Source organism: Micropterus dolomieu, linkage group LG06 (assembly GCF_021292245.1).
Source record: "Micropterus dolomieu isolate WLL.071019.BEF.003 ecotype Adirondacks linkage group LG06, ASM2129224v1, whole genome shotgun sequence".
NCBI lineage: Eukaryota > Metazoa > Chordata > Actinopteri > Centrarchiformes > Centrarchidae > Micropterus > Micropterus dolomieu.
In genome coordinates, this window is record NC_060155.1 from 25,484,750 (window position 1) to 25,508,609 (window position 23,860).

General features: G+C 40.3%; 1 protein-coding gene across 1 annotated transcript; it reads right to left on the reverse strand.

Moving 5' to 3' along the window:
• Window positions 1-27: 27 nt before the first annotated feature.
• LOC123972674 (potassium voltage-gated channel subfamily B member 2-like) lies at window positions 28-18,228 on the reverse strand. Its single transcript, XM_046052252.1, has 2 exons — window positions 17,644-18,228; window positions 28-2,262 (listed from the first exon to the last, which is right to left on the reverse strand). Exons 1-2 carry the CDS (start codon window positions 18,226-18,228, stop codon window positions 247-249), a joined length of 2,601 nt encoding a protein of 866 aa, XP_045908208.1. The 3' UTR covers window positions 28-246.
• Window positions 18,229-23,860: the final 5,632 nt, after the last annotated feature.

The following is a 23,860-nucleotide window of genomic DNA, read 5'->3' on the forward strand; positions in this document are numbered from 1 at the left end:
GTGACAAACTGCTGAGATGTTCCTGGACAGCAGTGCTTGTCAAAAAAGAGATTAGAGCCAGTCTTCTGGGATATGATCAGTCTATCTCCCCAGAAAAACTAAAACAACTGTTACGATAGTTTTTGACACTTTAATGTACGTGTCTTTGTCCACACCAGGTGGTTTATTCTGGGTCGTTGCTGTCATCCATCCCTTTGACCTTTTCTCCAAACCACTCATTTGGCATCCCTTTCTGTACTTTTGGACTCACATGCTCGTTTCACAGGGCGGTGTCAGGCTTCCGTCCAGAACAACGTGGTTCTCTCGTTTCTCTCCACTCAGTTCTGCTCCCTCCCTTCCTTCTCCTTCCTCCCCTCCTTCTGTAGTTACTAGCTCCTGGGTGCAGTTGAGCGGGCTGGCTTTAGACAACAGTGGGCTCGCACTGCTTCCTGAGCCAAGAGCAGATCTTTCCATGTGATTCCTCCCCTGGTGGCTTAAGCCCGTGAGCTGCCCTTCACCCTCTAAGCTCCTGGCTGCTGAGCCCTCACCTCCCCCCTGGGAGTTGCTTGGACTGACAGATTGTTGGACCAGAGATGGAGACTGCAGGATCGCCAGCGGAGACTTAGCTTCCTGTGTTGCGGAACTAGGGGACAGAGAAAACCTGGAAACTATGTCGTCGGAAAGTAGTTGAGCAAGCTTGGCTGAGCCAGCAGAGACTGGGGTCCCTGCAGGTGTCATCACCGCCATAAGCACATCATCTTGGGACCCAATGAAGTCAACCTTGAGGGCTCTTGTCTTTTGAGGGCTGCTATAATCTCGCAACGAGCTGCGAATGCGGTCATAGGGCATCCCGAAGCTTTCCACGCTCTGTGGCACCAAACCCACATCTCCAGTTTCACTTCCTCTAGGGCTAGACACAAACTCATACAAACCCTCTTTGATGACGGTCATTGGCTGAATGCTGTCAGAGGCCCTGTTCACCTCCATGGTGCTGATCTGACTTAGATCTAAGGGAGGTGGGATACGCTGGTGTTTAGCAGTTTGACTTCCTTCAGCACTGGGGAGCAAAGAGCTTCTTTCTCCTCTTTCCACTGAAAAATCATCAGCCAAATTAGAGAATTTCCTGGCAATGCTGACTTCAGGTGAAGTTTTCTGGGCTTGGGTTGAGGCTAATGTTTTCATCTCCATCTGCTCCTCAATCATTTTTTCCTGTTGCTCCGGGATGGTTGCCTTCTTGTTGTAAGCCTCTTCTAGCCGCTTTGCACTGAGGTGTTGAGGGGTAGTTTTGTTAGGCTTGACTCGTTCAGGGGAGCCCAGCTGAGCCACTTCCTGGTAATGTGAAGGTTGGGACCTGCCTGGGCTACACGCCTCTTCATTAGAGTAGTGTTTTTGATAGCTCCAGCGGCTAGGTGACAGGTGATTGTCCACAGGACACTTACTGTCATCTCTCTTTTCCACCAACACATCTGTGAGTTCCATACTACGTGCAAAAGCATCTTTTAGGTTAATAGAAATAATGCTTCCACTCCGTTTAGCTCTTTCAAGAGCTTCCCTCCTCTTGATGGCCTTCTCCTGTCTCTTCTGCTCTCGATAGAACTCAGAGAAGTTGTTTACAATGATTGGGATGGGAAGGGCAATGACCAACACACCTGCTATGCAGCAGAGCCCTCCTACAATCTTGCCCAGCAGGGTTTGTGGGTAAATGTCTCCATAACCAACAGTGGTCATAGTAATGGTAGCCCACCAGAAGGAGGCAGGGATACTGGTGAATTTGGTGGCATCCTCATCCTTCTCAGCAAAGAACACCAAGCTAGAGAAGATCATAATGCCCATGGCTAAGAAGAGGATCAGCAGACCCAACTCATTGTAGCTCCTTCGCAAAGTGAAGCCCAAAGACTGGAGTCCCGTTGAGTGCCTGGCTAGCTTCAGGATCCTCAGGATCCTCATTATTCGGAAGATCTGGACCACACGGCGCACATTCTGGAACTGCATCACGCTCTTGTTAGACTCAGTTAGGCAGAGGGTCACATAGTAAGGCAAGATAGCCAGCAAATCAATGATGTTCAGTGGTGCTTTGATAAAATCCCACTTGTTGGGTGCTGAGAGCAGGCGCAGCAGGTACTCCATGGTGAACCAGGCAATGCAGACAGCTTCCACGTGGGCTAGGCTGGGGTTGTCACTGAACTGGCCAAATTCATCTACCACCTGGAGCTCCGGTAGGGTGTTGAGAGACAGCGAGATGGTTGAAATGATGATGAACAAGATGGAGATCATAGCCAGGAACTGCAAAACAAAGACAAGTATTCGTTGAGCATACACATCTCTATATCTGTACATAGACAAATAAAAAGATGTAGCGCTTGTGATGCTTGGTTGAATTCGGTGTGGCAGTATGGCGTGCAATAAGTTTAACTGTTTATTGTTTTTACCCACTTTAGCTGCATGACTCTAGGGGTGGAAATATCATCCCGTCTGTTCACCCCTTTTGTTCAGATTGAAATGCGGATGAGTCCTAATGATTGATCCCCTGACTTTTTGTTATTTTTGGTTCAAACTAAAATGTCATGAAAATAATTGGATGGATTGCTATAAAATGTGATACAGATGTTCCTGTTCCCCACAGATGAAATGCACAAACTTTGGTGATCCCATGACTTCTCATTCTAGTACCATCATTAGGTCAAAATTGAAATGCTAACATGCTAGGTGTACATAGTGAAAATTACTTGCCAAACATCAGCATGTTAACACTTTCGTTGTGAGCATGTTAGCTTGCTGATATTAGCATTTAGCTTAAACCTGCTGTGCGTATCTACAGTCTTGGGGGAATATTGCCCAAATGGTACTAAAAGTAGTCAAAATTATGTCAAGCCAACCTAAAACATTTTTGCCTGCTAAATCACATAAAATGTATCCCGCTTTGTTGGAAAACTATCCATTCTAGCAATACTGCTAGCAATATTTGTCTATCCCTTATCTATCTATCTATCTATCTATCTATCTATCTATCTATCTATCTATCTATCTATCTATCTATCTATCTATCTATCTATCTACAGTATCTATCTGTTCCTCACACTTCTGTGCATTGATGAATATTTCATTTTACAACACAAATCACTTTAGACATAATGAGAAAGTTCACTCATGAACTCACTTTTCAATAGTACCAGGGTCAACCCTGTCTCTTCTCTTAGGAGTTATCTTTGTACTAAAAGTAGCTCTTAGGAGCTTTGTGAATAGCTCTTAACAGAAGAACTTAAGTACTTAGTGCCATTTAGGAGGACTCCTAGTGGTAAGACAAGATCCTTTATGAAAGCCACAGTTCTCTTTTCATATTTGGTACTCCTCAGGGTTATGGACTTGGAAGGGGCATGTCCAGGGATTGGCCTGGGGTGGTCAGTGCCACCCCATTTGATTGGCCAACCCAGGTGCCACCCTATTATCCTAAACTATGATTGGCTATCTGCCTGATCAGAGACGGGATCTTAGTTCGAACCAGCTGTTTGACAGCAAACTGGAATTTAATTTATAAAATATTTTAAAATTTTATAAAATAATAAATAATAATTAAATTGTTGAAATAGGTTGGGCCTTGAAGTGTTATTTAGATGAAACCATGTGGGAGGTTTGGAGGAGAAATCACACTTTGGTGGGAAACTCATAGACATGGACACTGCTTTTTTGTAAGGGGTTTCGTACTGTATATTTTAAGCTTGTCATAATAAAAATGTATAGTAATTCCCTGTGAAGTGCAAAAGTAGCATAAAATGGAAATACTGAAATTAAGTACAAGTACCTCAAAATTGTACTTTAATACCATAATTACTTACTTCAGAGAACTTTTAGGTCAGTATTCACTTTAATTGCTGCTTCTTGTTGGTCAACTGCTTTTACAGCCTCTTTTACTGGTTCCCCACAATGCAGTAAAATGAATTGTCACCGGGGCCAGCAGATATTCAAAAGTAATTATTTTACAAATTGTGGAGTAAAATATGAGCAGAGTTAGTTGATTAAAGTGATTTATGGACCATTCAGACTGTTCTTGCCCACTGCTCCTATTCATTCCAGCTCTTGCCTGATTTAAGCTACAGTCGTCCTACATCTCACAGCATGGCTCACCTAGAAAATGGATGTTGCGGGGATTCAACATAACTCATTAATTAATACTCAAACTGGGCAACACTAATGTTCTGAATGAGGTAGCTGAAGCATGTGCGGTCTGAGTCTTCTCTCTGCAGTCCTTGCGAGGACATTTCAGGATAATTGTAATAGGATTGTGTTGCTATCTATAGAAAGGATATAGAGAGGTTAGAAGTGTTTACTCATTCTTTCCTACCCCTACAGGAAGAATCAAGCATTTGTTGGACAACCCCCAGGAAAAGCTCTATACCTATATATATATATATATATATATATATATATATATATAGTCACTATGAAAACCTGGTTTAGTCGGTGAAAAGTTAGTCTTAGTGTCCGATTGAGTGCTTACAAATGTCATTACAAATAACATAATATTGTTTTCAATAGTAGAAGAATCCATGTTGAGAATAGTCCCTTTCATGATACATGTGTTGTAATCCTGTACATAGACAGAGTGGGGCTGTGCTGTGTCTAGTGTAACATTAGTGCTGTTTTCAGATCAGTTAGAGGAGTAAGCTCTTCCCTTATCTTACATAATGTGAACGGTGCATCAGCATCAACCTAAAACAGGGCTTTGTTTCCTGACAAGATGATATGTTTGGAGATTACCTAAAGATGTAAAAAGCACTAGCAACACATTATGGGCTGTCATATATTTAATTTAAATCTCAATCTCCAAAGACACTTGTAGCTGAGTAATAATAATTATATGCAATATGTGAGAGCACACACCACCATACATTTGTATTCTGAGCTGGACACAATAATTATTCAATAATTATCATGATATAATACATCAATAGAATAATAATTGAAATTTAAAATGGAATTGCAAAGTTCATTTATTTAAATATTGTCCTGTTATTCCAATTACTCATCTGTCTTCCTATCATATTTGATTTCACAACAGATTTATCTGTTCCTCACTACTCCTACTTTAACATTTAGTTTTTCATGTTGTGATCACTTTAATGTGAAGAGGGCTCTCTTTAATCTTCATATCAGCTAAAAATGAAATCAAATGAAATCCAGAGCCAACTCAAATATTAATTATTTAACAGTAAGAACATAGAGTAATGTAACTGTGGGTTTAATGTTTTTTAAACCACAAAAAGTGGTTTATTTGTAACAATTACAATAACTTCAAAATTTCTTTAATAAATAAATTTGTTTAATAAAAAGACTTGAAGATAAGGTGCCAATCAAAAACTAAAGGAGAAGTCAAGTTATTTATTTAAATGATGTTGGGCTGGATGGAGCAGCAGTTATAGTGAATGCTGTTTTTGACTGATGTGCAGCAAATGATTAGTTAAAAAGAGAAAACATTTATTAGCACCATTAATATTTATATATGCATGTTTTTATTCTGCTATGACAACTGCCGCTGTGACTCAAAAGAGAGTTCCTGTGAAATCGTGTGATGGAAGGATTGTCTCGGCAGTTTCCGGATGATAGACCATCTGGCCTACCAGAGTCATGTCAAAGGACACTGAGCATCAAGGCTTTACGCAGAGTACAGTCTTTCTGCTGCTTAATAATCCTCATTCAGACCGAGTGACTTTGTCCTTTGTTTCAGACAAAAGCAAGAGCTTTTAAACAAAACTGCAAAGGCAAGCGAGAAAAAGAAACACAGAAAAAGATGAGAGAGAAAGACGAAAGTAAAGATAGATAGAAAGCCAAAGGGAGACAGGACAAAGGGAAGTAGAGGGCAGGTGTATCAAAGTGTGTCCACCCTGCAGCGTCTTAATGGCTTAATGGCTGCCAAATGCTGTGACCTTGGCACCCAGGGCAGATTTAAAGCAGTCCCAGGAACACACAAGCTGCTTTAGAAGATGTACAGTGGAGGGAGAATTATTGGAGGCTCCACATTTAAGATTCAGCTGATCGATAACACTTTAAGTTTGTATCACAGTGAGTGCGATGACAAAAAAATTAACTCGACACAGCTGAAAAATATTTAGTTACAGTGAAACAGTTCCTCAAATAGAGAAGAAAAGTTATTGAAGGAACAAAATCTACTGTGGACTTCTTTCGTGTCCCTGCACCCTTTCTTTCCTAAACGTTGGTCCTTGACAGGCTGAATGAACGACTCGATACCCATGAAATGAGCTAGATATGTTCACGGTCCCCAGAAGATGAATTCTATGAGGTGTTTAGGAGAATAAAATGTGCTAATTATGAAAAACTTCTTCACCATTTGAAAAGACACTAATTACACTTGACACGGGAGATATTGATGTCACTGGATGTCTAGGGAACACATCCCCAGGACCTCTTAGTGTGTTTATCTGGCCCTGTTTACTGCTTTTACTGCTGCTTTTCCTACTATTCTGTCACTACTTTTACTGGTACTACTGTTACTACTGCACACAAACATACAAATACACCACGTAAACCAGCATGCAAACACTCCTGCACATGCTAATAATAAAAATACATTTTATTTGTAACATACTTTATATTTAATTACATGCCAAAGTGCTACAGATTGAGACATCAAAGGGCTAACAGACACAGAGAGACAAACAGAGATGTCAGACAGACGGTGAAGTAGGAAATCTGAGAAATTGACATAGAGAGAAAAACACAAGATGGAATGAAAGAATGGATGAAGTGACTGGGCAGAGAAACACAATCCCTGATCAATATGTGGAGGTATTTCTGGAGCAACAGGGACAGGATATTTTGGACTGCTGTTGTTTCTGCAGAGGTCACCCTAAAAGTATGTGATTTGGATAAAAAGAAATAGTTCAGAGACACAGTAGTTTTGGGGATTTTTGATCTTCCCACCTTCCCAGAGTCAGGTGTTAAAACATGCCTTAGGAAGGACCTTTTAAGTGAATTTGATGTAGTCTGAAGTTATATCAGACAGCAATATTAGCCTATCGTCCTTAACAGCTGAGTGTCTATGGGAGCAGATCGTGATGCCAAAAGCATCCAGGAATTAAGCAAAACTAAGCAAGTAAACTAACGGAGGGTGTGGGTGGGTGCATTTTCCCTGTGGATGCTCCCATGAAGCCACAACAGATGTTGGTTTTTTCCAAGGCAACATGTGGTCATGGTTGTTTTACAGATGTTAGTCGACTTAGAATAGAATTAAGTAAAAAAGCTTTTAAATATGAAGCTCCTTCTTCCTCAAATTATGTAAAGAAGGACCTGAACTTGTCAGAGCTGATCACTGTGGGACAATTTAAGTCACTTTTAACTGATTGAGGAAACAGTAGTTCTTGGTCATTGTGACTGCTCCTAAATTTTCACTGGAAATTGTTTTAAGAAATTAGACCAGTTGAATTTGAACTATAGTTATGTATTGCATATTATCTGGACAGCTGTCTGTTTTTATTGTTTGTGGTTATTGTTGGAACAATGTTTATGTTGCTCTCTTGGCCAGGTCACTGTTGAATTTTTTTTAAAATATCAATGAGACTTTCTACCTGCTTAATTAAAGGATATATAAATTATACATAACCAGTCAAGAGTGACAGATCAATTGAAATGAGATTAACCTACTACTCACTAGTGCAGAGTGATGGGATTGTGTGGGGGTGATGTTGTAAAAATCAGCTGTAACCCAGGTGTGGCCCATGGAGATATCTGGAGGAGATCTGGGGGTTTGAAGGTGCTATGAGGGAGACTGGCTTCAAGGATCTGGGTTTACAGTTTTTTACAATTGGTAACACACATGTCTCAGTATTGACATTTGAGTGACGCATACTGCATTTCTGATTCATCTCTGTGACATAAACTGTGAGGCAGCACAATCTAGTAATAAAGAAATGCCCTTATTTTTAATTTTTTATTATTTGTAATTGTTTTATGTTACATATATGAATTAAATATACTTTTACAAAGAAAATAGTAACACTGAGTGTAATGCCGCCTGATCATCGTTTATCAAGTGTTTTGGTTGCTTTAGTGCATTTTGTATGTGAGATGAACTGAAGCTGAGCTGTATGTTGTTAAAGATTTGAAGATGTTGGAAGGATTTAAACAACAAAGTGACAATTTTGAAATCTTGAAAATGTATCTGAAGGTGGCAAAAACAGGATCTACTTATGTTATTCCCTTGTGATTATATATCCCCAGTTCTGACTGGCTGAACAACAAGTCCTCATCTCTCTAATAAAAGTGGGAATTTGTGTCTGTCTGTCTGTTTGTGTTTTGATTGTGTCAAGAGCAGTTCCTACATTAGACCCCAAACTTGGTGGGTATGCTGCTGCGGACCCAAGGGAGTGCAACGCTTGGTGCTATTTGAAAACATGACACGTTCAGAATTGATAAATATACTGGAGAACCCGCTGTACAACAATGAGGGCGCGGTACACTCGTACGGCGGGCTTATGTTCTCCAATGTGGTAGTGAATTGTTGAAATGGAGTTATCGTCATAACACAGGTTTGATAGCCGTTAGAAACGAATGTGTTAAAACGAAGTTGTAAGAGTTTTATGGTGCTTTTAAGGAAGGCAGCTAAACAAGCAGTGGAGGGAGGCTTCGGCAGACTACTTGGATGCAGCGGGTGGGAGAAGTAAGACAGCGTTCGGTGAGTAAACAGCAGGCGCTTTATGGATAGTAAACATGGCAACGGCTTCTGTGTGCTACACAGCTGTAGCCCATTTAACTTAAAATTATAGACTAACATTACATAACTTTCCCTGATAGGCCTTCATCTAGTTTTGCGGGGAAAAAGTTCAAAACAAGTCAACTTCGGCAAAAAGTTCAAGACAAGTCAACTTCGGCAGCGTGTGGGCATGGACACTTGCTATTGAACATAGACTGTTTATGCTGTTCCCTGATTAAAGGAAAAATGTTTCTGCTGATACCTGTTCAGAAAAAAAACAAGAAAACAGATTTATACATGTTAACCTGTTGATCAGAAGGTGCCTGTTGTGCTGTGATCTTGGCTCTGAACTCTGATGTTAACTTGTTTTACCAAGCTAGATGAAAGGTTATGCCCTGGCAGTGGCAAAAAGCTTCGGTTTTATATTTCATTGGATGACATTAATGTTTAGGTTGAGATTTACAAGAAATATTTTATTGCTACTGTGTAAAGGGAATACTGCTGGTAAAAACACATTATTTGTTTAAAGTGTTTGTAAACCACATGTGATTGCACTTTTGTGTATGTAGCAGTAGATTTAAATTAAAAGTGCATAATACACTACTTTAGAATTCACTATCCAATTTTGCACATAACTATGCGATTAATCGCAATTAAAATTTATCTATTTAAAACATGTCATCTTTGTATTTCTCTTGGGTTTACTTGACTCATCCATCCGCCCCACCACCCTCCTTACACAGACTTTATTTCTCCTTATACTTTGTCATGTGACTTCTTCTGCCATTAGAGGTTGCAGCCTAACAAAAAACGTACATATGGGCATACAATAACTGATCTACGTGGCCATTTTTCATGTGAGGACGGGCTGGGCGGAAGCAAGTACACTTACAGTTTTCACATTGTGTTCTCTGCTCTGTAACTGTTATTCTGAAATCTGATTCATCTGGGATGTCTTCATTCTTTGCTTGATATTGGTTGATATTGCATGCTTGATATTTTCATTATTGGCCTTGATCTGTAGCTGTGATGACATGTCTTCAGGTTCACACTGTACCAAACTTAAGATGTAATTGACAGACAGGAAATGTGAGCTGTCCTCAGTCCATTTGATATTACTGGTGTCATCACTACTGAGAGAAACGGAGACTACATGAAACATATTAAGACGTGAGTCAGTGTTTAACAAGACAAAGAAAGAAGAAGGAAGGGAGAGGAGCAGAGAGAATAAAGACAGAAAGAAAGAGTCAGAATTATAGTAATTACTCCAACGAGAAGCCTCTGGCTGGTCTGTGTGACACACTGGGCTGTAATTAGCCAAGCATGGCATGTTATTAGCTATCCAGGCAGGTTGATCACCACATGTACATTGAACCACAGTGGAAGCTGCTCTACTGTGAATCTGTTGGGTTATCGTCATTGGATGAATCTTTGTTGTGGTGTACACAGCCAGTTTTCTTGTGATCTTTGTAATCATATTTGATTGTAAAGACAAACCAAAAGAGCCAGAAGCAAGGTTTTGAATATGCCAAAAATACATATACAAAATGTGCTCACACACACACTCACACAAGGAAAACAAAACAGCTACATTTAATATGATATATATGATATTCACTTAAAATCCTTTTGAAAATTACTAAAAATGTTAATGCCACATAACCATAACAGAGCGCAGAGGTGTAAAATACAGCCGTTTAACTGCAACACAAATGCTGATTAGTGACATTATGAAACATTAATACTTTTTACAGTGGTTCACTTCAGACAAACCTGGAAAAAATACTGTAACTTTAATTCACACTTCACCCAATCACACCAAAGTAGTTTAAACCAACAAATGGTGGTGACTAGTGATATATCGGTCTGCGGATTTATCGGGCTATAATCGGCCTTAGTTGACACAAGCCCAATATATCATCCCAAATGACAGCAGATGTAATCTAAAACCGTCACTGGTTACCATTAACTATACATTGTTATACTGTAGAGAATAATGCAGTTGAACGACGTCACTTCTGACAAACTGTTCCCAACTCTCCCTTAAACACAAGTCATGTTCTGAAATCTACCACATAACCCAATGTATGTTTCAATTTCATTCATTAATAAAAATTCCATCTAAAACAACACATTACTGGCCAAGATAACGTGTATATTAGATTGTACTCTGCACGGAATACTAGAATTATACATGACTTTTATTTGTTTTGATATCGGCATTATAAATAGGCCGCCCTGCTCTCTAAATATCAGCAAAAAAACACATAAAAGGTTGCAGAGAGACTGCTCAGTTTAATCCAAGCAGAACCTGCATCAGATGCTCAGTGATCAGAGTCAAATCTTTAACTTCAGCTTTGGCAGGACCCTCAGCCTGAGTCAAACACATCCAATGGCTTTATATTACACAACATAATTCTTGAATAAGTGCACATACAATATGATTATTGCAGAGGGTCACCAGAACAAGTACTGTCATCTGCACACACTAGTGAGCTGTGATAAATTGTTGTCTGTAACTTCCAGCTACAGAATCAGAAAACTACATTTACAAGATTAGAGTTAAGTTTTTGTAGATGGGGCTTTATGTTTGACATAAAGCGGTATTACTTGTGCAGTATTAAATTTGGCATCAGGGCAGGGAGATCTCTTTTAATGCGATTCTGTTCCACTGCAGAATATTAACCTCCATGTGACCTCCTAACTTGGAGGCTGGCGAAAGGTCAGTTACATTGAACATGTTGGTGGCTACATTTGAAAGTGCACTTAAGTGCATAAAAAACATACCTGTAATCCATCATTATGTATCTGCACAGTCATCCAGTAATAATACTGACATTAATGAGCTGCATGAAATATCACTGACGTGTCTCCCATACTGAAGACAAATGAAGACGGTCTGGCAGCTGGTAAGATGTGGAACACTCATACACGCTGAGCAGTGTGACATAGAGATGTTCGGATGAATTTTTTTGTAGACAGCAATCCACTTTGGATTAGCCTCTCTCCTGCTGCAGTGATAAATAATTCTCATTTGAATTAAAGCTTTCAGTATTGGAAAACTACAGAACATTAGTGAATAAGCATCAGTCTGCCGCTCCTCTCTGAAGGCACAGGGCCAGTGAACTATAGCCCTCTGAGAAGCCACTTAGCTACTTACTGCTGTCTCTGAAAACCTGCTTCCTGCTCAATACTGCAGGAGACACTTAACCAAGGATTTCACAATTAATTTTATAACTCATGCACATGTTGAAACGATTGTTAAGTAGTAAAACAACACAGATATTCAATGTAAAGAGCGAATAGAATACTATGGGAAAGCACTGACTTGTGCCTATGTTGGTTATGAAAAATATGAAGAATAATTTGGGTTTATTTTTTTAACCACACTGTTAGTTGCAGATTATTTCTCGTATACATACTGCAGTACAATGCAATAATGGTCGCAAAGTGCTATACATCAGTCAAACCATGCAACTGCACAACTGGGACATTTAGGCCAACATTTTTTGAAAAACTAGGGAATTTAAAAAAAAGTATTGTCAAAATACTTTTTCTTTTACTTCATCTGATGCCTGATTTACAGCCTCATTTCACTGCAACATTGCTACAGTTTCTTAAGGCAAGTAAGTCAGACAGCCACACTAATCCCCTAATTTAACCTTCTTACATAAACTACGTATGTGTGAAGCAAAGGGAAGTCTGAAATCTGCTGGACATTTTTTTTTAGCAGTCTCAGTAATAACTTTAAAATTCACACTAATTTAAACCACATACATATAAGTGGTTTCAATTACATGATTTAATTATTTCACAGCCTGACTTATGTGGTTGCCCTGATGCACTCTGTTGTAAAGCTATGCCATGGACTTCCTAGACCTCAGGAATGAAGCTGATGAGTATACTAGCATAATGAAAGAAAATGATGGCAGAAAAAGAACAAGTTTGAAAAGTAATCTAAAAATAATGTGGCTGCAGATTAAGTTTTATTTAAAGGCGAAAGTTGCCTCCCATGACAAACCTAATGTCAGTGTGCTGACAAGCCTCCGACACAGTTCAACTGCATTAAACTGTTGGAAACTAAAGTAAATTCCTTCATTTTAGTGAAACATCATATGAATATAAATATGTTCAGATAGAAATATAAACCTCAGACACTGTTTCTACACTCACGTGTTTAACGGGTAAACCTAATCTTTATCAACCATGGAAAGAAGCAGACTGAAAGAAAGACATTTTTCCCCCCCAAATCAGTCTCTCCTCCTGATAGTTCAATCATTCATTAACAGCATCCTCATAGTTATTCTAAATTAGTATGTAAACAAAATGAATCAATACCTAAGACTAAGGGTATCAAACATAAGCCATGTGGAGACCAGACACAATGATGTTGGTTAAAAAAGTGATATCGTCATTGGATTAAACATTTCATTGCACTGTGTTCTAAATCCCCACCCCCCACCATCCTGCAGGTCAGACAGTGGACACAGTGGACAGGACAGACTATCCAACCTGCCAACAGTTAGTCTATTTGCAGCAGAAGCAGTCTTGGTAAAAGCCCCAAAGGAGATTAAGCCATACTCCTAAGTCATCCTCTGTGTGTGTGTGTGTGTGTGTGTGTGTGTGTGTGTGTGTAGGTGTCCACTATGAACAGGTGACCATGCATGCAGACATGCTGTCATAATTCACCCAGAGTTTGAATTTTTGGATTTCATATTACAAGAAACTGTGTGCATGATAGATAACGTACTGTACGTATGCCTTTGGTGTGAGAGACCTGGGTTCAATTCCCCACTGTGACCCATCTACCAATGTGTCCCTGAGCAAGACACTTAACCCCTAGTTGCTCCAGAGGCGTGCGACCTCTGACATATATAGCAATGTAATGTATGTGTGTATGTATAGATAGATAGATAGATAGAGTGTTTGTGCCTTAATACAAACAATGGTGCAAAGGGAAAATGTCAAAAAATATAATCAGAGCCAAAAATAAGAAGATTACACAGATTATGTAAAGTGTATGAAACTAATCTCTATTATTAGAACATTTTATACTCATATTATCCAATAAAACTCAGAACTGTTATGGATAGTTGTCCATCTGGACTGCTGCTGCGTGTTTGTGCGTGGTACGCTGCGTGTTTTCCAAATGGCCAGGTAATGCTCTGTTCTAATCAGCAATAGCACTGAGCTGTACGTGTCACCAAGAAGAGGCCCTCCTATTGGTCATGAGTTGAGCTGCATCACTGCTACAGAGTGGCCTAAGCTTCCCTCCTGCTGACACTACGGTTCCATCATGGTCACATGGTTCCTGATGTATTTATAGGGTGATAAAACTATCTGTAAACACCATATTACATCATACATGTCATATACTGGACTCTATTGTTACCAGACACTGTGGTTTTCTATCAGACTTTGGGAGCTGTTAACATGGTCACGGCTGTTCAGTGCAGAAAAAAGAAAGGCGCTATACAAGTCCATTTACCATTTGATGTCCTGACAACACAGCATTTTTATAGTGTTGTTAATCACCACTGATGACTCTGGCAAGAGCATTATAATGCACAGGTTTTATCTGCAAGTTCATTTTCAAAGTGCACTCAAATGAACTGCAACCAATGTATGCATTAAAAGAATGGAACTCAGTGTAAAATCTACTGGTGTGCTTTACAAAATGGTTACAACACAATATTTATGCCTCACAATGACTCCCTCACAGCTCTGTGGTCAGTACCATCCAATCATCTTCACGCAGGCGTACAGTGTGGCCACGTAACCTGATGGTGTCAATGATTTCAGTGTATTACTCTGCTGATATGCTCGTGCCAACCTCGTGCTAATGTGCAAAATGTTGGTATTATTGATTTAATGATTATGTTTGCTAAAGTGGGATCAGCTCTCCCGCAGAATCCTTGTTGCTGCTTGGATTCTTTGAGCGGCTCCTCAAACAGCAGAGCTTTGTCCACTAAATCTAATTGTGAAACCATTTTCTCTAAATGGTCAATTCCGTCCTTTGGTCTCAAATGATGTCAAAAGAAATCAGATCTGTTATGGAAGCCAGTAAAATCTCATCTGTGTCTCACAGATTTAAAACAGATTTCATGTTGGGTATACTTGTGTTGAATCAGCCATTACAGCCGACATCTGAGCTCTGATTAAACCCACAGCTCTGAAAAGTCTCTCCTCATGCTGCTGACAGTGCAGTTGGCCTGGACTTCTCTCCAGTCAGCCAGCTGGAAACAGGGAATCAATGAACAATATCAGCCGCCTACTGCTTGTCTTCCTTTAAGCACTTGCTTTTGTTCATGTGTCCCTTTGCTCTCATATCTGTTTTTTTCCTTTCACTAAACGTAACAAGGTACAAATTGTGGGTCTATAAATGGACACAAAGTCTTAAACATATTCAGAGGCACATAAACCACACTGACCTGCATATGCTATTGTTTCTCCTGCTATACATAGGGAACACACTACATCCTGGACTGACACTGCACATCCAGTACGAATTAAATTCTCTGGGAGACAGGGCTGGTTTTGCTCAGGTTAAATTGATTAGGTACAGTCCTCCTCTCCTCTCATGCATTCATGCACCACTTGGACGTAAACCATGACCAAGTAAGATCAAATGTGCAAGAGAATACTATTGGTGCACCAGACTTTCTCTCATTAAAGCTCTTTGATAAAGGCAAGGTTAGTCCTGACAGTTGTCAGTGTCTACTAACTGAGTTGGCCCCAACCAGGGGGTCACATTCTCCAAAGAGACATACATGATAGTTAAAAGAAGACAATTTGTTAACTTTGATGACTTTTCTGTATCATTTTCTTTTTTCTTGTCAACCAGTTGAACTGCGTACTATTCATGTCTATGTTAAGGCCTTAACCTGTGATCAAGGTCACAGCATAAGACGTTGCTTCGTTTTAGCGGTCATAAGTCAGTAAGGTTGAGAATCACTGTTCTAGCTGACCTCAAAAGCAGAAACAGTAAAGAAGTCTATTTGTTACATTCACTTATGTAAGTACAAGTGAGAAGAAGTATGCTGGGTCTGTTTTATACCTGGATTTGAGGAAAATACTATAAGACCATTATCACACCATTAAATTGGTGCTTCATCCTTATTACCAGAAAACAGACCACTGACCTCACCGTCAACAGAAAGTACTTCCAATAAAACATAGGGAACCATAGTGTGTTCTGTGGATTATCCAGAGTGACACTGCATCTGGTGTAAATGGCATTGTTCAGTGTTGTTCAGTGAGATAGAGATCTCAACATCTAGACAAATAAAACGTAAACTATCTGCAGGAATGTTTTTTATTTTATTTTGCAATTTAAAGTGAGCGTTTCCACATAAACCCCTCACCAACTTTCCATTAGTGAGGACTGGAAGACAGTCCAATATGGCGCTAACAGGCCAGACGCAGAGGTAATCCCTCCTCCTTCTCCTCCTCGGTGCCCCCGTACTTTGCAGGTGAGGCAGGATTATGGTCCTGATAGCTGTCTAATGGCCTCTGATTTGCTACGTGGATCTGCATGAGGCTGCTAATTATAGAGGCAGGCAGAGCAGAGCCGGAGGAAACAGACCTCAGTTCACCGGGCACCTCAGACTCCTTTCTAGGACGGACTGCGACTGAATCTACTACTTCAGAGTATTACACTCTTGGTTCAACAGACACAATCCAGCTAAATGGTGGGAATCACTTGAATCTGCATTGTATTGGAACTTTTAGGGGCAATAATTAAATCACTTCATTATATAAGATGCTAATTATAGCTTTTTTCTTTTTTTTCGGAATGACAAGTGCTCATATAATTAGGACAAAAGTATCAAAAGTAAAAGTTCTCATTATGCAGAACGGACCATTTCAGATTGTTCATATTATCAAAGTCTTATTGTTGATATATTAATGTACAAGCAGCATTTTAATGGAGTAGATGGTTGAGGTGGTAGTACTTTTATTTACATACTGTTGTTTAATCTATAATAATGCATCATATTTTACAAGATAATCGTATGTTTTGGATGAAAATTTTTTCAATAAATACCTCAAATCTGAAATGTACTATCCTCCGCTGCCAAATCAGAGTACATTGCAGGACTATTTACTTACATTCGTTCTGAATGGACATCACACCCCAGTCACAAATTGTTTATATCCAATATCTGAACAACCTACTAGTTGAAATCAAAGATTCTCATAATGCATGATTGTCGCATGCAAGATGATCCATGATTACTCTGAGAATTTGGAGCCAGCGTTGTACCTTGACACACTTAATTAATTAAACTGGAGCCTGAAGCATCACATAGAATACTTAGAGCATAACACCCTGTTGGCAACAACGTTTGAAATTGAACTTCAAACCTGAACCTAACTAATTGTTGTTCCTCTGACCTCAGTTCAGTTAGCATGTGAGTAAGTCTGATTAACAGGGTACTGCAGTGATTTAGTACTGCATTACAATAAAGTGTATGGACTCAAGAGAGACAGTTTAAAAAGTCCCGTCTTGGTGACCTGTGGGATTAGGAGGAGGATTTTGTTCTTGATGTCAGTCCTTATTTTGTGTCTCCTCTCTATTATCAGAATAAAGGAAAAATTATTTAAATCTGTACAACGAAGGCCAAGATATCTGGCATGGATAAAACTTCAAAAGCATTGGATTCTTCATTTCCCATAATGTAACTCAAGAGCATGTTCTCATTAGACCCTTCCTACTTGGTAAATGCTCACCTCGTTGATACCCACACCTCAAGTTTGTTATGTTTTATGTTATACATTTGTAGTCTCTTAGCGAAAGATGAGATAACCCTGATGACAGCAAATTGACATCATTAGGGTTATTAGCTTAGATCTGACAAAATTTCTCAAGAGACACATTATGTAACTGTTTTGACATGCTGAGTGGGACTAACCATGATAGGAAACTGATCTTAAAGAGTGTGCGCAGCTGTAGTTACCTTTGCAGCCACAGACGAGCTGGGTTTCTCCAACAGATCCCAGAGCTTCTGTCTCTTGTCGGGACAGCAGCCGTGCTCCTCCTCCTCCCCGTCGTTCTCCCTCAGCGTCTCCGCCTCCCTCCTCAGCTCCTCATTCATCTGCTCCTTCTTCTGGTGGTACCGCGCCTGGCAGCATGACTCCAGGTAGATCTCGTCGATTCCCCAGTAGTCAAGCTCCTGGCCGAAGGACAGGGCACACATCTCCTCCATCATGTGCAGCTTCCCCGTTCTGTAGAAGTTGAGGATGGAGGAGAAGGCCACCGGGTGCCGGTCAAAGAAGTACTCGTTATCGTTGAGGCTGTAGTCATCGCAGATCTCCAGCAATGACTCGTGGGTGTTGCAGTCCCTTAGCTGTCCCAGGCGGGTTCTGGGCAGCCGGTCCAGCGTTCTCCACAGGACTTCATGTGTGAGACCTCCGACATTGAGCCTGACGCGTCGGGAGCGTGCCTTGACGCGGATGATGTCTATTGGCTCAGGGGGGAGCACAGGAGCTGCGGCGGGCCGGGGGTTGGGTTTGGGTGTGCTGAAGTTCCCTCTGTCTGTCATGTTTGCTCTGAATGTGCTGCTGTCTTATCGGGGGGGTGGGGTGGGTCACCTCAAGCAGTGGTGTGTGTCTGGAGTGTCTGAAGCTTGTGAGGCTCAATGAGATGATGATGGTGGTCAGGAGGGGAAGGTTAGCCCAGGCCCACCAAGCTCACCTGGCTGGCGTTCAGAGCACGAAACTCCTGGTTAGATCCATGGCTGGAAAAACAAGACATCATACATTACACAAGACTGACGAAAGTAAACTGAATTGTGTAATTCTCCTAAATGACCTCTAGCTGCCTGGTATGTCAAAACACTTTTTGCAGAGTTTTTCAAGTGTCATCTCAGGTGAAGTAGTCTCAAAGCAAAAACGCCCATATAGGAAGGTGGTCAGGATGGATGGATGGGTGAAACTAACACTGGACTTTCACCTGGAAGAGTCCAATGTGAAACCAAAAGTCAACCTTCATTCATTTTAACTCATGTAACTAACATGCTTGTTTTAATCCATAACAATGATCTTTATATAAACCTAACCAAACTCGCCACCATGACGTTGAAGGTCACCTGACAAAGGTCACCTGCACGTCCAAAACTCATGAAATGCGCCATCTGTAACGTCTTTAGAGGCGTAGACATGACACGTGAAATGTCCCGTGTGCTATTTATATACAATCCCATGAGATCACATTGCCTCTGCAACCTCTTTTGTGACCGTAAGATGTGCTGCCCTCAGCATTTGTACGATAATGCATTACACAATCACAATAAATTAAACAACAACAAAAAAACAGGGATATGCAACACATAAACACAAAGCTGAACTAACTGACACACAGCTAAGAGTTCTTGGCAGTTAAGCTTTGCCTAATAGGTAACTCTATGTTGTGTGTCACAAGTCCATATGTCACTAATTTCTTGAAAGAGCTTTCATTCCGATGAATTTGTTTTCTATATTACAGTAGATAATGCTTAGAGAGAGAGAGAGAGAGAGAGAGAGAGAGAGAGAGAGGGGAAGAAGGGGACAAAAGAGGCAGAGCTGAACAGGTCAAATCTACTAATCTACTAATATATCATTATCAGTGACATGAGAGCACAGCCTGTGTGCTCAGGATGGACTTGCCGCAGTGATGGGGATAAATGTGTCAAAGATTTAACCTCTGCTGGAACATAAAATACAGTCTGACGCTACTGTAGAATAAAAAAAAGTAATAAATACAACAGCCCACATTAGATAAGTCTTATTCATATTAGATTCAGGTAAGAATAAATTAAAGATTTTGGTTCAGTGAGTATTTACTTTGGAAAGCCATATTCCACCAACATAATGCATGGAAATATTGGAGATGTGATACATACCCTGTTAAACCCTGGGGACTCATGAAAACCCAGGAGACTTTGGTATTTTCATCTAATTAAGTCAATAAATAATGAAACGGTTTTTATTTCTACTGGTTTTCTTATGAGTAGCCTACCAACTCTCAGAGAATGAATGTTATCTAAACTGCATTTAGTTTCTTGTTGGACTGTGAAGGCTTATGTTGCCATTAGAAGTCCTCTGACTGCGGGACCTTTATCTGATTGTGTAATGGAGTCCTACAAATCCCAGTAGTGGCATTAGGCTTCCTCGCTCCTGGCTCAAGTCTGCCTTAGTTAATTATAGACTATCTTCTCCCGGGACACTCGTAGGACACACGGTTACGTCAGGAGCCAATCTGTTACGTCACTGTTAAACAATCCAGTCCCCCGCCTCCAAAATCAATTAGGCAACAATTAACTTCCGTTACTTAGATTAATAAACTGACTGAATAAACTGACTTTGCACTTTATATCTCGGGTTTGCTAAACAGTCATTAATAATTGTGTAATAGGTTACACAGCTGACTCCATTTTCTTTATCAAACCAAACCAAAATCAATTGCAGAGACAGGTTGAATCCTTAACAACCCAGAATAAGAGTCCAAAGTGAGAGCGTCCAATTCGAAGTCAAGAGATTAAAGAGACCCAGTGAGTCCACCCCAGTTTAAAAAGTACAAGCTAAACAGAAAGTGGATAGAAAGTAGCCTAACGTTTTATGGACAGCACAAACCACGCACCTCAATTTTAAACATCCTCAACTGTAGCCTACTTAAACACAGATTTTTATTCAATTTGTTTAAGTAAACAATCTGCATGTAGCCCACCTCTGTGGAAACTGATGATTTTTCGGAAAAGCCGAACTCTTGCCCTTCCAGGAGGTCCCACCATAGCACCCGGTTAGTTATCCCAGCTGCTTCGCCTCCCCTCCGGCCGCTGATTCATGAAGCCTCCCGAGAGCACACAGACCGCTGGAGATCCACATGTTGGCGGAGAACAAAAAGTCAGTGCAGCAGAGGAAATGTCCCGGGAAGTGTGTCTGCAGCGCTGAGCGCCATGAGAAAACGCACAGCAGATACAGAAAGAGAAGTGTGAACCGGTTGGCCCGGAGATCTACCGGCCCCGAGGAGGAAAGGGGGAGGGGAGGAGGGCGTGGGTGGAGGTGGGTAATTGGATTGAGGCGTTCAGCACCAAGGACAGCTCCAGATCAACAGCTTGTTTCCACCTGAACTCCTGCTGGCCGCGGCGCTCTGCTGCTGCTCGCACTCTGTATAATCCCTGATACAGCTACATTATTCATTAAGCAGACAATTTGTCCACAGCGACTTACAATCCAGCCCCTAAACCTTATTTAGTAATTAATATTTTACTTTATTGGAACATAGAGCAGTATCTGTATCACGATTTGAATATACTGGAGGTTAAAAATAGGACCTTTGTCCTGATTATCAGGTTTCTCAGCCTATGACAGTCAGCCAGGCTCCATCTCTCTCGCCCCTTGAGCTGTCAATCCAAACTCCAGGATCCAAAGGTTCCTTTAAAAACTGAGATGACTGACATTAGTGCCAATGCACCAGAAACCAGTTTCAAACCACTGGAATACAGACAATGATTTTGCCTGATAAAACCTAAAATCTGTTTGGTACAGCTCACTTCCAGAAAGTAAACATTTACAACCAGTAACATATCATAAGTTGTTTTTCAATATTAAGTTAATACTTCAACAACTTCATATTTCATTCCCTGTTGCAGCAGCTGTTAGCAACCAGATAGCTTATTGCTTAGGTGTTTTAATTGGTACAGGCATGTTTAATGAATAATTGATCCCTTATTAATGAACTCATGTAGACATGTTGTAGCCGTGTGTGTAGCCTTCTTCTTCCCTGAGAGCAGGTGGAAAGCAAATGTGGCCGAGGTCTTCTCAAAAATCTTCTGTCAGTCGGTGGTCTATCTTAAATAAATAAATAAATCATGTGGGACTGAGAGTAAATATGGGGACTGACACAGGGACAGTTTCACTGATGAGATCCGGAGAGGAAGACAAAACCCAACCGAGGTGCATTTGCCTTTTATAGATCTGTTATTGCATGAACAGCATTCATGACAGGTTTTTGAAGGCCAATATCCACATTTTCAGAATAATTAGATCCAGATGTGGGGTTTTTCAGCCCTCCATTCCCAATTGAATGGAAAAAAATCTAAATTTACCACCAGGAATTAATTTTTGGCAGTGGAGAAGGACATGAATCTGTTTCAGAACAGCCAATGTTATTTCAATATTTGGCTGCAAATGTAAAAGATAGTTGAAATGGTCATGTCAGTTACCTAAAGCTTTCTGCTTGGGACCTGTTATGCACACAATCAAATTATTGTTATTTGCTTATTCGGGACTGCAGTCTAGGCCAACATTGAGATATTTTGCAAAGTAATTCACATTTCCTACTTGACCACACTACTAAACTCAAGCTTTCAGTTTGTTAAATATACATGAGAGGAATCAAGCTGAGCGGTGAGAGGCCTAGACATTGAAATAATATAGTCTTTAAAATCACACTTTAGCCAACATGTTGGACAGAGCAGTCACACTGATGGCTGAAAGTCAACAGGTTGTTTATCATCTGGCTGAACTGACTGTGAGATGATGTCGGTATCATTTTGAGTAAATCATGTCTGAGCTTTGGTGGGACCAGTTCTGATTCCTCATGATTCATGATGATGGCACATTTAATTAAGACACAATGTAGGATTTTACTGTAGCCCCTCCCTGACTGTGTGTTTCACTCAGTCACCATTCGGACTAAGTGGATGAATTCTCACAGTGCCAAGAGACGGAACAAACATCGGCCAAGTCAGAGCACTGTAGCTCATAATGTAACTGAGTTCGGAAAGTGTTTCTTCTAACAGAACATTTTTAGACATGCAATCTGTGACAACAGATGATTCTGATGTTTGCATACTGTTTGTCCTTAAACATGGCTTTTATCTCGCTCATTTTATAACTTTATTAGACAGTAAAGATCTGACAGTAAATAAAGGGGGAGAGAAATCAAAACATCAAAATCATTTCAGTGTCTCCTCTCACAAAAAAAACATTAGTTGAGCGGCATGATAAGTTTTCTCTCATTATTAATCCAAAGAGAAGACAGAACTGTTGGTCTTCCAGTAGTTTTATCCTCCACCAGTCGCTATTCATTACATAGATACTGAACAAGTTTCCGTACATATTTAGAAATCCATGTTGATGCTGCCTCATCTTGGAGGTAGATGTATTTTCTTAATAGACTGAGGTCATTCGGGGAAAACACACAGATTCAGTCTTTATTTTTCAATCTAATACACAGTGTGATGCAATTTGTCATCACCACATGGTACAAATGTCTTGTTTCCGTAAAGATAGATTGCCTTGACTGCTAGATATACTTGAACGCTTGAACCAAGTTTTCAAACCGCATGCAGTTTCTGGCTGGTAGCGTCCCAACAAGCCCGCCTTCATTTGGCAAACATCAGCTTTAGTAATCAAATATAAGATTTAGAGTCCTACAGGTTAGACTGAACAGTTCACACAACTATTTTGTTCCTCAGTTTGTCAAATTAGAGTATAGCTCAGTAGGCCGTGGAAGTAAGCAAACTGATGTTTTTCTAAATACTTTGTCATAATGCAAATATTTGTTGAAACAGTGTTCTTCTTGTGACTCAAGGTGCACTTCTAAGAAACCCAATCTAACTGAGCGCTGACACTCCAGTTATTGCCCATGATGACACTCGTGATACTTGAATCTTGGAACATAAATTGTTTAACTTGCTTCACTGCAAACAGAGCAGAGAGCAGCCATCATCTCAGCATCCTGAAAACAGGATGAAACTCAGATTTATTGGTTTACAAAGTACACAAAATTCCTTCTCTATCCATATATCATTTATAGAATGCCTTCCATTATTTGTGCATCATAATGCAGCTTTAACATTAAGACTCAACATCAACAGGTGTACATGCATTATTAAATAAACAAAAACACATTGGTATTAGAACATATAAAATTGCATAACTCATCCTACCAGCATTGTATTTTTTTAATAAAAAAAGAATTATGACTTAGAAGGAGGAGGGGGGAGAGATGCTTCAGTTATTCCTACCCACTTTTCACAATCAAATGCAACGCTTTTTTTTTGTTTTTTTACTATTCAGATGAAAAAGCAAAGTCATGCTTTGTTTTCTGAACACAGTGTGCGCTCACAGACCGACACACAGCGGAGTGCATACAGAAAGTACTGAGGGGGGGGGGGGGGGGGGGGGGTG

Bases quoted from the DNA above. Each gene is read 5' to 3' on its own strand.
- LOC123972674 (XM_046052252.1), bottom strand. From the start codon at position 18,228: ATGACAGACAGAGGGAACTTCAGCACACCCAAACCCAACCCCCGGCCC. The intron at 2,263-17,643 runs GTAACTACAGCT...TTTGTTTTGCAG, and splicing joins GCTCGTCTGTGGCTGCAAAG to TTCCTGGCTATGATCTCCAT.